General features: G+C 37.7%; 1 protein-coding gene across 3 annotated transcripts in view; it reads right to left on the reverse strand.

Moving 5' to 3' along the window:
* Window positions 1-1,981: 1,981 nt before the first annotated feature.
* The window catches only part of LOC106875469 (kinesin-like protein KIF23), a 59,164-nt gene continuing 46,051 nt past the window's right edge, over window positions 1,982-15,094 (reverse strand). For 2 of the 3 annotated variants that reach the window (XM_014923626.2, XM_014923625.2), the window contains 4 exons: window positions 13,334-13,442; window positions 10,820-10,959; window positions 9,111-9,292; window positions 1,982-6,883 (listed from right to left, as the gene is read on the reverse strand). In XM_014923626.2, coding sequence (XP_014779112.1) covers window positions 6,859-6,883; window positions 9,111-9,292; window positions 10,820-10,959; window positions 13,334-13,442 — 456 coding nt within the window. In that variant the 3' untranslated portion in view covers window positions 1,982-6,858. The remainder of the gene's footprint in view (window positions 6,884-9,110; window positions 9,293-10,819; window positions 10,960-13,333; window positions 13,443-15,094) is intronic. The other variant, XM_014923627.2, reaches the window with a different exon arrangement.

Consider the following 15,094-nt stretch of genomic DNA (forward strand, 5'->3'; position numbering starts at 1 on the left):
TGTGTCCCTGAAAGCATCTGTCAGCATGGCTGAGAACGTAAGCCTGAACAAGGTGGGAGCAAGGACACATCCTTGTTTCACTCCGTTGGAGACAGGGAATGGATCAGAGGGCTCTCCGTTGACCTGTACCCTTGCCAACATGCCATCGTGTTGTCTTACGATGGTGATGAATTTTCTGGGGCATTCATACTTCGCCAAGATTCTCCAAAGACCTTCTCTACTAACGGTATCAAAGGCCTCGGTCAGATCGATGTAGGTGGAGTAAAAGTCGACGTTCTGCTCCCGACACTTCTCCTGCAGCTGTCTTGCAGCAAACACCATGTCGATAGTCCCACGCTCTTTCCAGAAGCCACACTGGCTCTCAGGTAGGAGACTTTGCTCTAGGCGTGCAATGAGGTGGTTGAGCAAAACTCTAGCCAGGATCTCGCCTGTGATGGACAGCAGTGAAATTCCGCGATGATTGTCGCAGACCTGGTGGTTTCCATTGCGCTTGTAGAGGTGGATGATGGAGGCGTCCTTGAAGTCTTGAGGCACTGTCTCGTGCATCCAGATGAGCTGAAACAGCTGGTGAATTTTCCTAGTCAGAGCCATACCGCTTTCTTTGAATACTTCAGCAGGGATGGAGCCCGGCCCAGGTGCTTTGCCACTGGACAGTAGGCGGCATGCTTTCTGAATTTCCTCCAAAGTTGGTTCGACGTCCATTGACGAATCCAAATGAGACCAAGGACAAATTCTATGAAGACTTGAGCTGTGTCATCACCGAGGTTCCCCGCGCAGACAAACTCATCATTCTAGGCGACTTCAATGCGAGAGTTGGTCGTGGTGGTGTCTCCTGGGAAGGAGTGATTGGGAAACATGGAGTTGGCAACTGCAACAACATCAGTCTGCTACTCCTCCAGACCTGTGCAGAGCATGGCCTCCTGATCACCAACACCATCTTTAACCTCCCCACCCGCAACAGAACGTTATGGATGCATCGCCACTCAAAGCACTGGCACCTCATCGACTACGTTATCATAAGGAAGAGGGACAGGCAAGACGTACGAGTTACGAAGACCATGTGTGGCGCAGAATGCTGGACAGACCACCGCCTTGTTGTATCCAAACTCAACCTTAGAGTTCAGCCCAAGAGACGACCATAAAATAGGAAAGCACCAAAACGCTTGAACATCGGCAAGCAGAAGGATAGCAACGTCAAGCAGCTATTTACCGATACATTGGAGCAACGCTTGGACCCCATTGTGCTACAAGGCAAGGATATTGAGGAAGCCTGGACTGCACTCCGGGTGACGTTGTACGACACAGCCATGGAATGCCTTGGACCATCTACAAAGAAGCACAAGGACTGGTTTGATGAGAACTGCACGGAGATCAAGCAACTACTAGAGGAAAAGCATCGTGTTTACAAAGCTCACCTCACTGACCCCCAAGTCAGTTTTAAAGAAGGACAGACTGCGGATTGTACGGAGCACCATCCAAACGAAGTTGCGCCAGATCCAGGATTCCTGGCTTAGCAGCAAAGCAGACATGATCCAAAGCTTTGCAGACAGAAATGACGAAGAATTTCTATGACACTTTGATGGAAGTTTACGGCCCTACTACTACAAGAACAGTCTCCCCTCCTTACTGCTGACGGGGGCAACACTGATCACCGACAAGGAAAAGGGATTAGAGAGATGGGCTGAACATTTCGACAGCGTCCTGAATAGGCCTTCCACCATCAATAGGCTATATACACACATACATATATATGTATACACACACACATATATATATACACACACATACACATACAGACACACACATCTATATATACATACACACACACATATATATACACGCACACATACATATATTTACACATGTACACTCACATTTATATACATACATATATAAATAAGCATTACCTTTGAGTAATTTCAGTGTTAAAGGGTTAAAGAAAACCATTATAGATATAAGAAAAGAGGAAGAAAAGGCTAGATTTATAAGCAAATAGTGTGATTTTATTATTATTGCAACCAATGAATATTAATTTTATACATTGTGGGTTATAATAATAGGGCATTATCACATGACACTGGACCCTGATATAAAAACATAATGGTGATACATAAAATAAAGAGAGGGAGTAAAAAAATAAACAAATACACAGAAATATATAGAGAAAGAGACTGACAGAACAGAGAGAAAGCTTGAAGTAAAAACAGACAAGTGAAACAAAATACAAAATAGCATTGAGAAGGAAAAGAGATTGAGACAGGAGAGAAGAATAGCAAATTACTCAGGAGGAAACAATAAGGAAACAAATTCTTCACATTCATAGCCATACATACAGAGAGGGGGAGGGGGAGAGAGAGAGAACCATCCAGTGGCATTCTTAACTGTTGGTGATTAAAAAAAGGGAAAAGAGACAAGGATAGGTCAGTAAACAATTGGAACTTTGGCTTCAGGGAGATAACATTGTTTGGAAAACATAGTAAAAAGACTATGATGTGGTGGTGGTAGTGGTGGTAGTGGACGGAGGTTTTCCCTGATTAAACAAGATATGTCTAACATCTTATTATTGTGTGGAAGTTAGAGAGTATATAAAATATGTACATATTAAATAACAGTCTCTCTCTCTCTCTCTCTATCCCATCCTATGTTTTTAGTACGTCAACTGCCAAGGGTTCTGAAAAACTGATGTTTTACACATGAGCTGATAGTTGAGATGCACAACTCCTCTCTCAGAGAAATGGGGTGTCAGCCTCCTCATTAGTGTCATTATCAGCAATATTCATGTAGGAAAGGGTCAAACTATATAAAGCAAAACAAAAACAAGGACAATATCTTTGAACAGGGCACACACCAAAACTGAGAGGAGAAGGTATGGATGTAAATAAATATTCATTAATATATCGTTAGCATTTAGATTTTTTTTCTAAACCCACCAAATATTAGTTTCAAACTTTGGCACAAGGCCAGCAATTTTGGGAAAGGGGATAAGTCAATTACATTGACCCCACTGCTCAATTGCTATTTAATTTATCAACCCTGAAAGGATGAAAGGCAAAGTCAACCTTGGTGGAATCTGAACTCAGGACGCAAGGACGGATGAAATACCACCAAGCATTTCGCCCGACATGTTAACGATTCTGCCAGATTACTGCCTTAAGTCCCACCAAATATTATGTAGAAATAATTATCTTCCTTGTAATAACTATAACCAGTAAGACATGGATTTAATTTTATCAAACTTGGAAAAAGACTGGAACTGACAAATTTTGAACTCAGAACATAAAGAGTTGCAACTAAAGAGTCGAAAAACTGTTCAGTACTTTTAATATTTTCACTACACCATTCTTAGTGGTTTCTGACATAGGTACAAGACTTGAAATTTGAGGGAATAGGATTAGTTGATTTTATTAATCCCAGCATTTGACTAGTACTTTTATTTTTATCAACTCTCTAAAAGGCTAAATGACAAAGATAACTTCAGCAGAATTTGAACCCTGAATCTAAATAACTACAATTAAATACTGCAAGAATCTAAAGAACCTTTAACTAAATACAGCAATCCATTGCTCTACCACTTGTCAAATAATGTTTTTAATATAACGTTAACAAAATTATTTATTTATTTTTTTGTCTTAGTGTTATTTTCTATTTGCTTCTATCTAGAAATCAAAGGAAATAACTGCTATTCCCTTCAAACTTTGCTTTTGTGATCTGAACATTTATGTCTTCAAGCTGACTTATTTTCCATTACATTTCAGACATATTCAACGCTGAGTTGCTAAAGCAGAAATATCGTTATAGCAAATATTCTGCTCACTACCACAAATTTGCTTGTCAGTTGCTTGACCATAAACACTGGAACATGTCCCTTAGTGACTGACAACATGTGCATCTCTGATCATGAGCAAGAGTAGTAGGGAAGCATCATAGCCATGTGTTGAAAGGGTTCTTTGGGGCTTGAATAAATGTAACAAATGCAAAGTTTGAAGAAAATATTAGCTATTTTTCATACTTTCTAGGGGTAAGCAAATAGGAAATTTTGGTACAAGGCTATCAGTTTTAGAGGGAAGAGGTTAATCTATTACAGAGTCTCCAGCACTTGGCTGGTACTTTATTCTATTAACCCCATAAGGAGGAAAGGTAAAGATGACCTCAGCAGAATTTGAACCCAAGCCAGAAGAAATATCATAAAGCATTTTTTCCAACACTAACAATTCCTCCAGCAAATCACTCTCAACAATAACAACTCCTTCTAGTATAAGCACAAGGACTAAAATTTGGTGGGAGAGGACAGTTGACTACATCGACCCCGGTGCTCAATTGATACTTATTCTATCAACCCTGAAAGGATGAAAAGCAAAGTCAACCTCAGCAGAATTTGAACTCAGAATGTAAAGCCAGAAGAGATAGTTCTAAGCATTTTATCCAGTGTACTTGCAATTCTGCCAACTCACCACCTTAACAATAATAATATTCCTTTCTGCTAAAGGAACAAGGCCTGAAATTTACAGGGAGGGGAGTAGTCAATTACATCGACCCCCAGTGTTCCACTGGTACTTAATTTATCAACCCCAAAAGGATGAAAGGCAGAGTTGACCTCGGCAGAATTTGAACTCAGAACATAACAGCAGGCAAAATACCACTAAGTATTTCACCTGGCATGCTAAAATGATGATGATGATGATGATGATGATGATGATGATTACAATATCAAGAATTCACTGTCTCGAAACTCAGGAAGAGAAATAATTGGTTTTGATATGGTCTGTTACAAAATATAGCAGTAAAAAGGTTAAATATTCCTGAGCAACATGAAAATGTTCCAGTACACACACACACACACACACACACACACACATATATATACATATAAACACACACAAACGTAAGAGTGTACATGCACAGGTACATGAAGATTAAAAAGTTGTGTATTAATTATATCACTGTATCAGAGAATAGGTAAAAATATATCAGACAATAAACTAAACTGCGAAACAACTTTCTTCCATTAAAAATCCAAAAAAAAAATGGCTCTCTTCTAATACATATATACATATTCCCTCTCAATAATAGTTTCAAATTTTGGTACAAGGCCAGCACTTTTGAGAAAGGGGTAAACTGATTAAATCAACCCCAGTGCTCAACTGGGGCTTATTTTATTGACCCCAAAAGGATGAAAGGCAAAGTCGACCTTGACAGAATTTGAACTCAGAACGTAAAGACACAAATGAAATGCCACTAAGAATCTCACCTAGCATGCTAATGATTCTGCCAGCTCGCTGTCTTATAATTAATTCACTGAATATTACATAGATTTTCCAATGACACCAATACAATACCAAAATGAAATTTCAACAAAAGTATAAAAGCAATTTATTCCTAAAATGTACTAGGGTCTTTCAGTTTTGAATTTTCCCTGCTTTTAATAAATTGACTAAGAAAGATGAAATTAGCTATTATAAACTACATCCAAAAGTCGGAGCCTGGTTTAGAAGTTCCTGGATTTTGAGGGGTGTGGAACCACCTTTTAGCTCCCATTTTTCCTAGGTCTACTCTGACCCAGAGTAGTAGCACCTGTCAAGATCCCAGCTATGAGTTAAATAGCATGTAACCACCTGGTCCAGGCTATGTTGAAATAATGGGATGCAACATGATGAATGTGAGTTATTTCAACAGATGAACTTATGGAGTCAATGGTAAATATCACTAGATGCTAAGCAGATTAACAGACAACAAACTGTCAAGATCAAACCATTTCAGTAAGTGAAATACTGCTACCATCTGTACTCGTGGCATGCACAGATGAGACATTTCAGCTAACAATGAACCACTGTGACTAAAACCTAGGCAGAGACATTCATGCTTCATCACTCAAATGGGATGTTTGGCATAGAAGAGTTACAGTGATCTGGGTCACTCAATAAAGATGATGACGTTCAAAATATTTAATTCACATTTATATGTATATCTTAATATTTAACATAAGTTTAATTATGCAAGCTAGATAATAAAAAACCTTATATGTATATCTTATTAATATTTAATATAAGTTTAATTTATGCAAGTTGGATAATAAAAAGCCTTTTTTTTTATATAATCAATTTAAAGATACAGCATACCAATTCCATTTCTTTAAACAAGTGATAAATTTTGCTTGTTATAGAAATGCGTAGAGATGTGAATCAACACCAGAATATTACAGGTTCACTGAACATAGAAGGAAGAATAATGCAACAATAACTAAAAACCTACCAAATTAAAGCAAAATAAGGAAAAATTCAATCTGGTGTTCTACTATATATCTCTCCACATTTTTGAATAATATAAAACTATTAACTAGCATTAAAAATTTTGATTACAGGCTAAACATGACATTGACTAAAGACTAAATGTCTACATTTAGTTAATATAAACTTTAATACATATACAATTGGTTTCTTATATATTTCTCTCATTTCCACAGACAGCTAGTGAAGCACATAGCATAATGTGACTGGTCATAAAAAAAAAATACAGTATGCTATATGTATATATATATGTGCTATATACAGTGTGTTATATATATATATATTTACTTGTAGAATTTATCTTCAATAGACATAATATTTACACCAATTTTTTAAGATAATTCAGAAGCATTAATTTAATTTGATTTATATAGTTTCTATCAATTTTGTAGTATGTTTTTTCAAGCTGTTATATTAAGATACACACACAATCACGTGCACACACACACACACACACACTTGGTTGCACTCATAACTATTAGCAGCTGGGCTACCATCACTAATTTCAGTTCCCTAATTCTCCAATATATATATATACACAGCACCAGACTCCAAATTCCACAGGGTAGATATTCTACATTTGTGATGGCTTAGATCTCCTACAAAGACAAAAAGAAAAATAAAGGTGACTATTTTTTTTTTTTTTTACATATTTCTTTACACAAATAGCAAAGCCACATTATATATCTTTTATTATTAAGTTGTTCAGAAGCAAGAGGTGAATGTAAACATCAGACATCACATGGCATTTCTTACTTACATAATTCCTTTAGATTTAAAAAAATTATCAGCTAGTAGGAAAAACCCTATCGACCTGAATCAGTTTCATATACTTTCTCATCATTATCATCACTTCAACATCAACTCTTCCCTGTTCAATGAGTCAGACAGAATTTGTTGAAATAGACGTTCTACGGTTGGATGCCCATCCTGTTGCCAACTCTCACTTGTTTCAAAGCAAGGTAATATTTCCCCAAGGCCATATGTGTTTTTTATGAACATCGCATGTCAAGACAAAGGTACACTTAGACACACAAACACAATATATATACATACATAGAGATATATACACATGCATGCACACACAGATATACACACATACATATACACACACATAAACATATATACACACACATACACAAACTATATACACACATACACGCGCACATGTGCACACTCACGCACACATGTATATACACACGCACACATGTATATACACACACATACATGCACACGTATATACACACATGCGCATACATACATACATACATACATACACACACACATACATACATATATGCAGTGCGTAAGAATATCTGGCAAGCCAAGCGAGACAATAACCCATGGCCTATGCCAGGGGCGTAACCAGCCCACTTGTGTGTACCTTTCCTTCATTGAACACTAAACTCTGCTTGCGAAGACCTGTTAAGGCAAGTGAAATCGAAATCACATCAAATTCACAAATTTGATGACTGGCACCCATGCCAGCGGAGCACCATTCGAACATGATAGCTGCCAGAGCAACTGACTGGCTTCCGTGCAGGTGGCACATAAAAAGCACCATTCAAACGTGATCATTACCAGCATCGCCTTACTGGCATGTGAAAAAACATTCGAGTGAGGTCCTTGCCAGTGCCACTGGACTGACTCCTGTGCAGGTGGCACATAAAAAAAACACCACTCGAGCGTGGCCGTTGCCAGTACTGCCTGACTGGCCCTCATGCCGGTGGCACGTAAAAGCACCCACTACACTCTCAGAGTGGTTGGCGTTAGGAAGGACATCCAGCTGTAGAAACTCTGCCCGATCAGATTGGAGCCTGGTGCAGCCATCTGGTTCGCCAGTCCTCAGTCAAATTGTCCAACCCATGCTAGCATGGAAAGCAGACATTAAACAATGATGATGATTGTTATGCAATCTTGTTCATTGTTTGCTGTACTTCTGATTATTTTTGTAACTTTTTTTTTTGTTTCTGTTGTGGGGTTGGGGTAGATGAAGCTCATCTTGAGTACTTGCACCGTTTAGTCTATTTACTAAATCCTGTTGCATGCTGCCAGCTATGAGGACTACATTGTCTGCATACCTCACATTTGTTATGACCTTACCATTAATTTTGATTTGATGCTTTCAGTGAAACCATACACTGTGTCTCTTTGTTGTTTTGGAATAAACATTAAAGAGGTACAGAGAAAGGATACAGCCCTAATGGACACATTGTTCAATGTCAAACCAGACTGTTAGTCCACAGATTGTTCGAACTACCGGTATAATCAAAACACAGACACAAAATTGTGAAGCAAACTAGTTAACCACCCAGCTGTACCTGTACCTACAATGTCTTAGTTTCTTATTTATGATAACTTGGACACTTTGCGATGATTTTAATTTTAGATTCCAATGTGTTTACTAGTAAGGCTTTTGAGCGAGTAGGGGAAAAAACAATTACTATAAATTTGTTACAATCTTTTAAGAGTTCTAAACATCCTAATATACAGATTAATGGAGAACTTTCTGTGTGGGCTATTGACCTGTTAGAAATAGCAACTAAATTTTCCTCATATCATATATCCTATCTTCTTTAAAAAAGCAAAAAGAAAACCACAAACACACTGGACAATATAATCCTGAATATACATAGACATATTGGCAATGTCTATGTGCAATCAGGACTAAGTTGGAGCTATACAACAAAAATTAACAACAGTTATGACTTTTTAACAAAACCAGTTTAAATTCACTATTTTAGAAATGGAACAGACATAGGCAACATGTTTTAGTTAAAAAAAAAAGACCATGCAACCAATGAAGTAAAGCAACACAAAACTTACTTATGTCCATCAATAGCATAGCCACATCGTATGTTTGTATCAGTCCAATCACTGCCATGGCGAGTATGTTGTTGAGGCGGACTATGCCTCTTCTTGCCATTGCCAGGATTTCCACGTTTTACCATTTCTACTTCATTAAAAACCATTGTGCAACCTCCAGTAACTGTGGGAAGAACATTGCCCTAAAGTGAAAAAAAAAGAAAAAAATACAAGAATATGATTGCATTGAAGGAAACCATTGAATTATTTATAAAAATGGAAGATGAATTCTCAAAGATCTCCCTCCCCAACTTTGTTTCAGTAAAAGCTTCGTTAGTCAATTTTCACACACTGATTTAGTAAAATTTCATTAGGAAATTTCAACAAATCAATTTAGTATGAACAAATCTCTGATTTTAGAAAAATATTTATTATGGGTGAGTTATCCAGATCCTGTGGAAGTGGCTGGCTTAGTGGTTAGGTTGTTGCACTCATATATCATAAGGTTGTGGTTTCGATTCCTGGACCAAGCAATGCATTGTGTTCTGTTCTTGGCATAAATGAGTAATCCTGCACTGGTGTCCAATCCAAGGGCAGAACGTATACGTCTCAGAAACCAGCCATGAGCCTATGGTTCAGAACAGATCTTTGCTCCCCACCCCCTTTTTTAATCCAGATCCTATCAACAAACTTCATCTCAAATTAAACTGTATTAAATAACATAGTTAAAAATTCTATAGATATAGAATACAGAGTCTATATGTGAATATCTTTCGATGTTTTATAATAAATCTGATATGACTGGTCATTCGATGCATACTGCTATATTCATTTGCATATCACATCAAAAGAAATGATACTTTATTCCAAACCATTACATAATGAATTGTTATTACATGGTAACACTAAAACGATGAGTTAGTGGAATCATTAGAATGATGGACAAAAAGTTTAGCGGCATTTCTTCCAGTTCTATGTTTTGTGTTCAAATCCTATTGGAACCAACTTTGCTTTTCATCCTTTTGGGGCCAATGTCATTGATTTGTGTTCTCAACTAAAACTGCTGGCCTCATGTCAAAATTAAGAAGAATTATTACATGGTAACACTGTCCACTGTAGCAGCAACAAGCAAAACACAAAACAGAGTTAGCACTTGCAGTATAGGGAGTAGGGGCAAAAATAGTAAAATGTATCTTGATCAAAATCAAATAAATATGAAATTTTACCAATTCTATAATAAAATGCACCCCAAGTACACACTATAAAGTGGAAAGTGTATGAGCGAAAACAACATAGGGTTGAAAGGAGAGAGAGGACTCTTATTATAAGGAAATGACAACCTGGTTGCTATACGAGAACACACCCAGTTACACACTGTGAAGTGGTTGACAACCAACCGAAACATAAAATGCATAAGCAAGAAGCGGTCCTGTAACACGTCTCAAGAGTAATAACTCCAAATGAGAACTGACTCAGATTGTGACAACCTAACCAACCCCATACCAGTGGAAAAAGCAAACGTAAGATGATGATAATGAGGATGAAGAGAACAAAATATATGCATGCACACATGCACACACGCATGCACAAAGTTCTTTCAAAAAATAACCCACGCCATAAAAGTATTTTACCTATGCCACCAGTAAAAGTCAGGTTCGATCAGAGAGAAATACCAAGTATAATGTGTTATCGTTTTGAGGTGCAAAAAGAAAGAGGCAAAGAAATGTCACCTTATATAATTTAGTACGCATCTCTCCATCTGATCCCAACTCTTGATGGTTAAGGCAATACTTGGATACCTCTTTAGTGTCCTTCTCAGTCAGTCTAGTCACCGATCGTTTTTTCTTCAGCTTTGGTTGAAAGAGGGTACCTGCAATGAGTACAACAAAGAACAATTATTTTGACTGTTTTTTTTTTTTTTTTTATCTAAGGACTTCATTATGTCAACAAAAGACATGCTACAACAGTTTCTCCAAAATAGTAATAAAAACACTTGTCTTCATTCAACAAACTAACAACTTGTTGCAGTCATTTGACTGCAACCATACTGAAACACGACCTTTTGTCAAAGAAATCGACCCCAGGACTTATTCTTTGTAAGCCTAGTACTTATTCTATAGGTTTCTTTTGCTGAACTGATAAGTTACAGGGATATAAACATGCCAACATCAGTTGTCAAACGATGGTGGTTAGGACAGAGACACAAACACAAACGTGTGTGTGTGTGTGTGTGTGTATGTATATATATATACACACACACACACACACACACACACACACACACACACACACACACACACACACACACACACACACACACACACACACACACACACACACACGACTGGTTTCTTTCAGTTTCTGTCTACCAGATCCACTCGCAAGACTTTGTAAGCCTAGTACTTATTCTATAGGTTTCTTTTGCTGAAGTGATAAGTTACAGGGATATAAACATGCCTACATCAGTTGTCAAACGATGGTGGTTAGGACAGAGACACAAACACGCGCGTGCGTGCGTGCGTGTGATCCCAAGATCACATAGTTGGGAGGCAAGCTTCTTAACCACACAGCCATGTGTCTATCTTACTATATGTATGTGAGGGGCTGACCAGTATCAATACAGAATTTTATTATCATTTCAATTAAAACAATTTAACATTTCATAGAGATAATCTTTCTATTGTCAACAGGACATTTTATAACACGACAACATCACATTTTGCATATGACTGTATTTTCTGTGAGTGTATGTGTTTGTGTATATATCTCAGCATGTATCTTTCCCATTAGGTACGTTATTAAACACACACACACACACACACACACACACACACACACACACACACACACACAAACATGTAACGACTGACATGCGTGAATGTATGTCTCTGTGTTGCTATCTTAGTATATGCATGCATGTCAGTCACATTCTATACCACAACTACAATGACGTCACATTTTGTATACGAGTGTATATCTGTCTGCGAGTGTATGAGTGGGTATGAGTCTGTGAGTGTGTGTGTTTCCACGTTACGTACATCATTAAACACACACAAACATATGTGACGACTGACATGCCTGAACATATGCGTTCTAGATGTGACACTTTTGAAAAAAAAAAAAAAAAAAAAAAAAAAAAAACAATGACATGGCAAGGTCCAAGGTATATAAAAATACACATTTACTGTTCCATTACCAGTTAATAATTATCACAGCAGTTGCAAGGCATTTACAATTACATATTTACCCTTACATAAAGAAATTTATCCTATATATAATTCTTTATCTCTGTAATAATTGTGGCATTTATCATTAAATTAGCAGTTCCATATATGTGCTTCTATTTCGTTCATTTGCTTATATTTTATTAATTTACACTGCATACAAAAATACAAACATACTAAATACATACCACGTGGTATGGTATTATGCCGTATTTTTTCAAGTAATTCATTACTACATATTCTCATGGGACTGCATAGGCTCACTTTATGTTTCTTATTCTACAGCCACACCAGCAATCCAATGTCAACCCTTCGCCTGCTGCAACATTTCAACAGTTCACTTCCCTGTTGCCGTCTCCCATTGCAGCCCATTTCCGGAATGTACCCATTTACATACAATATCTTCATTACACCTCTGTTCATTTGACTGCCAACCAAACGATGGGTTATATCAGACACAGCACTGACCACCTCAAAGGCGAGTATATCCACTGACAGCTTTTCAGTGGGTTCAAAAATTACATACTCCCCAACTCCCAATTTTCCACGATAGGTTAGGACATGGAATCCTCCAAACAGACGCATTAGATACCGCTTAGTCGAATTAGACCATCATTTACTCCACAAATGTTTTGTTGTCAATGCTGTACTTTCCCATGTCACCTGTTTCAACTGTAATATACATATATATATATACACATACATACATAATTAAGGGATCAGCAACAGTTGCTTCACCACATACTGAAATTTGTGGTGAAGAACTGTTGCTGATCCCTTAATTATGTTTATAAATTTAAAAGAACTTTTTAAATAAGCTCTTTACCGATAATGCTTTTTGCATACCGAACAACTTGGTAAAAATTATCAATTATTAATAAATTAATAATCCTTTACTCTACACACACACACACACACACACACACACACACACGCACACGCACACACACACACACACTATACCATTTTAATCCCAGGCAATGCTGGGTAGCTCTGCTAGTTAATTAATAATTCAATTACCAAGTTCTTCATGGTCTTGGCTTTTGTGTTCCAGCCACGTATCGGCAGCCGAAGAGGACTTTGAACGTCTGTGACGTGGGTTTGGTGGGGGTGGTGGTGGTGCAGGATCCTGTCAAAATTAAAGACTAAAGATTAATTCCAATATCATAGAATACAACAGAAAATTTATCTAGAAACAGTTCTACAACATGAAAGTTTAACAACATGAAGGCACAGACTGATCAGTTTCTTGTAGCAATCTCATTTTAATATTTGTATTCATTTTTCTCTCTTTGTCATTCACTCATATTTCCACACTGAATATAAAACAAAATTTCAGATGATGGGTCAAAAATCACATAACTCCCACCCCCAATTTTCCATGACAGGTTAGGGCCTGAAATACTCCATACGGATGCATAGCATATTGCTTAGTCGAATTAGACCATCATTTACTCCACAAATGTTTTGTTGTCAATGCTGCACTTTCCCATGTCACCTGTTTCAACATAACTGTAATATATACAAACTACGCCATTTTAATCCTGAGCAACGCCGGGTATCTCAGCTAGTCTATATATAATTAGCAAGTGGTTGAGTATTCCACAGACTTACGTATTTAAGTAATTCACAGGCAGAACCAGTGTGGCACTAAGTGACAAGGCTGTACCTTTGAATCACCAGGCTTCTATCGAGTTTCCGCCGGTCCTCGCTCCATTTTATTCACAGAATCTGGGCTGACCCCAAGATGCCCGTGTATGTGTGTAGGGGAGGGGGATAGAAAGAGAGAAAGGGAGAGAGAGAGAGAGAGAGAGAGAGAGAGAAAGAGAGAAAGATAGAGATAGAAAAAAAGAGAGAGTGGGAAGCATTCCTAACCTTGCAGGCTCGTGGATGCTGGTGCCATGTAAAAAGCAACCACATCAATACCACGTAAACATACCCATGCCAGTACTGTGTAAAAGCACCCAATACACTGTGTAAAGTGGTTGGCATTAGGAAGAGCATCCAGCCATAGAAACCAGACATGGAGCCTGGGCAGCTCTCCAGTTCCTGTCAAGCCATCCAACCCATGCCAGCATGGAAAACGGATATTGAATGATTATATATAAAATTTTATACACAGAGAGCGCGCAAGCACACGCACACACGCAATAATACTATCATATATACTTTTAGCAGATAAGTAAACAGTGTAGTTAGAATGAATGATGGAATCACATTTCTGAAGCTGTTCATAGTAGCTATTTTAGCACATAGTTAACTGTCAATATTTGAAACATTTACACACTGAAGTCAGAACAAATTTACAGGGAGAGAAATACAGTTTTCCAACAAGAATGGGAGACAACTCTGACACAGATATCTGGTACACTCGCATATGCGAGTTTAATGAATATATGTTAACTATCTCACTGAGATATGAAGATACAGTAATTAAACATCTTTCTCTGTCACCAGCAAGCAAATGATAAATCAGATCAGTTTCAGCCTTTTTTTACTGCTACATCAGTGATTGGTTGTTGATATCTCTGACCAAACAGAAAATATAGTATATACTCTTTTACTTGTTTCAGTCATTTGACTGCGGCCATGCTGGAGCACCGCCTTTAGTCGAGCAAATCGACCTCAGGACTTATTCTTTGTAAGCCTAGTACTTATTCTATCGGTCTCTTTTTGCCGAACCGCTAAGTTACGGGGACGTAAACACACCACCATCGGTTGTCAAGCGACACCCAAACATATACACACACACATACATATATATATATACATACATATATA

This window comes from Octopus bimaculoides, chromosome 18 (assembly GCF_001194135.2).
Source record: "Octopus bimaculoides isolate UCB-OBI-ISO-001 chromosome 18, ASM119413v2, whole genome shotgun sequence".
NCBI lineage: Eukaryota > Metazoa > Mollusca > Cephalopoda > Octopoda > Octopodidae > Octopus > Octopus bimaculoides.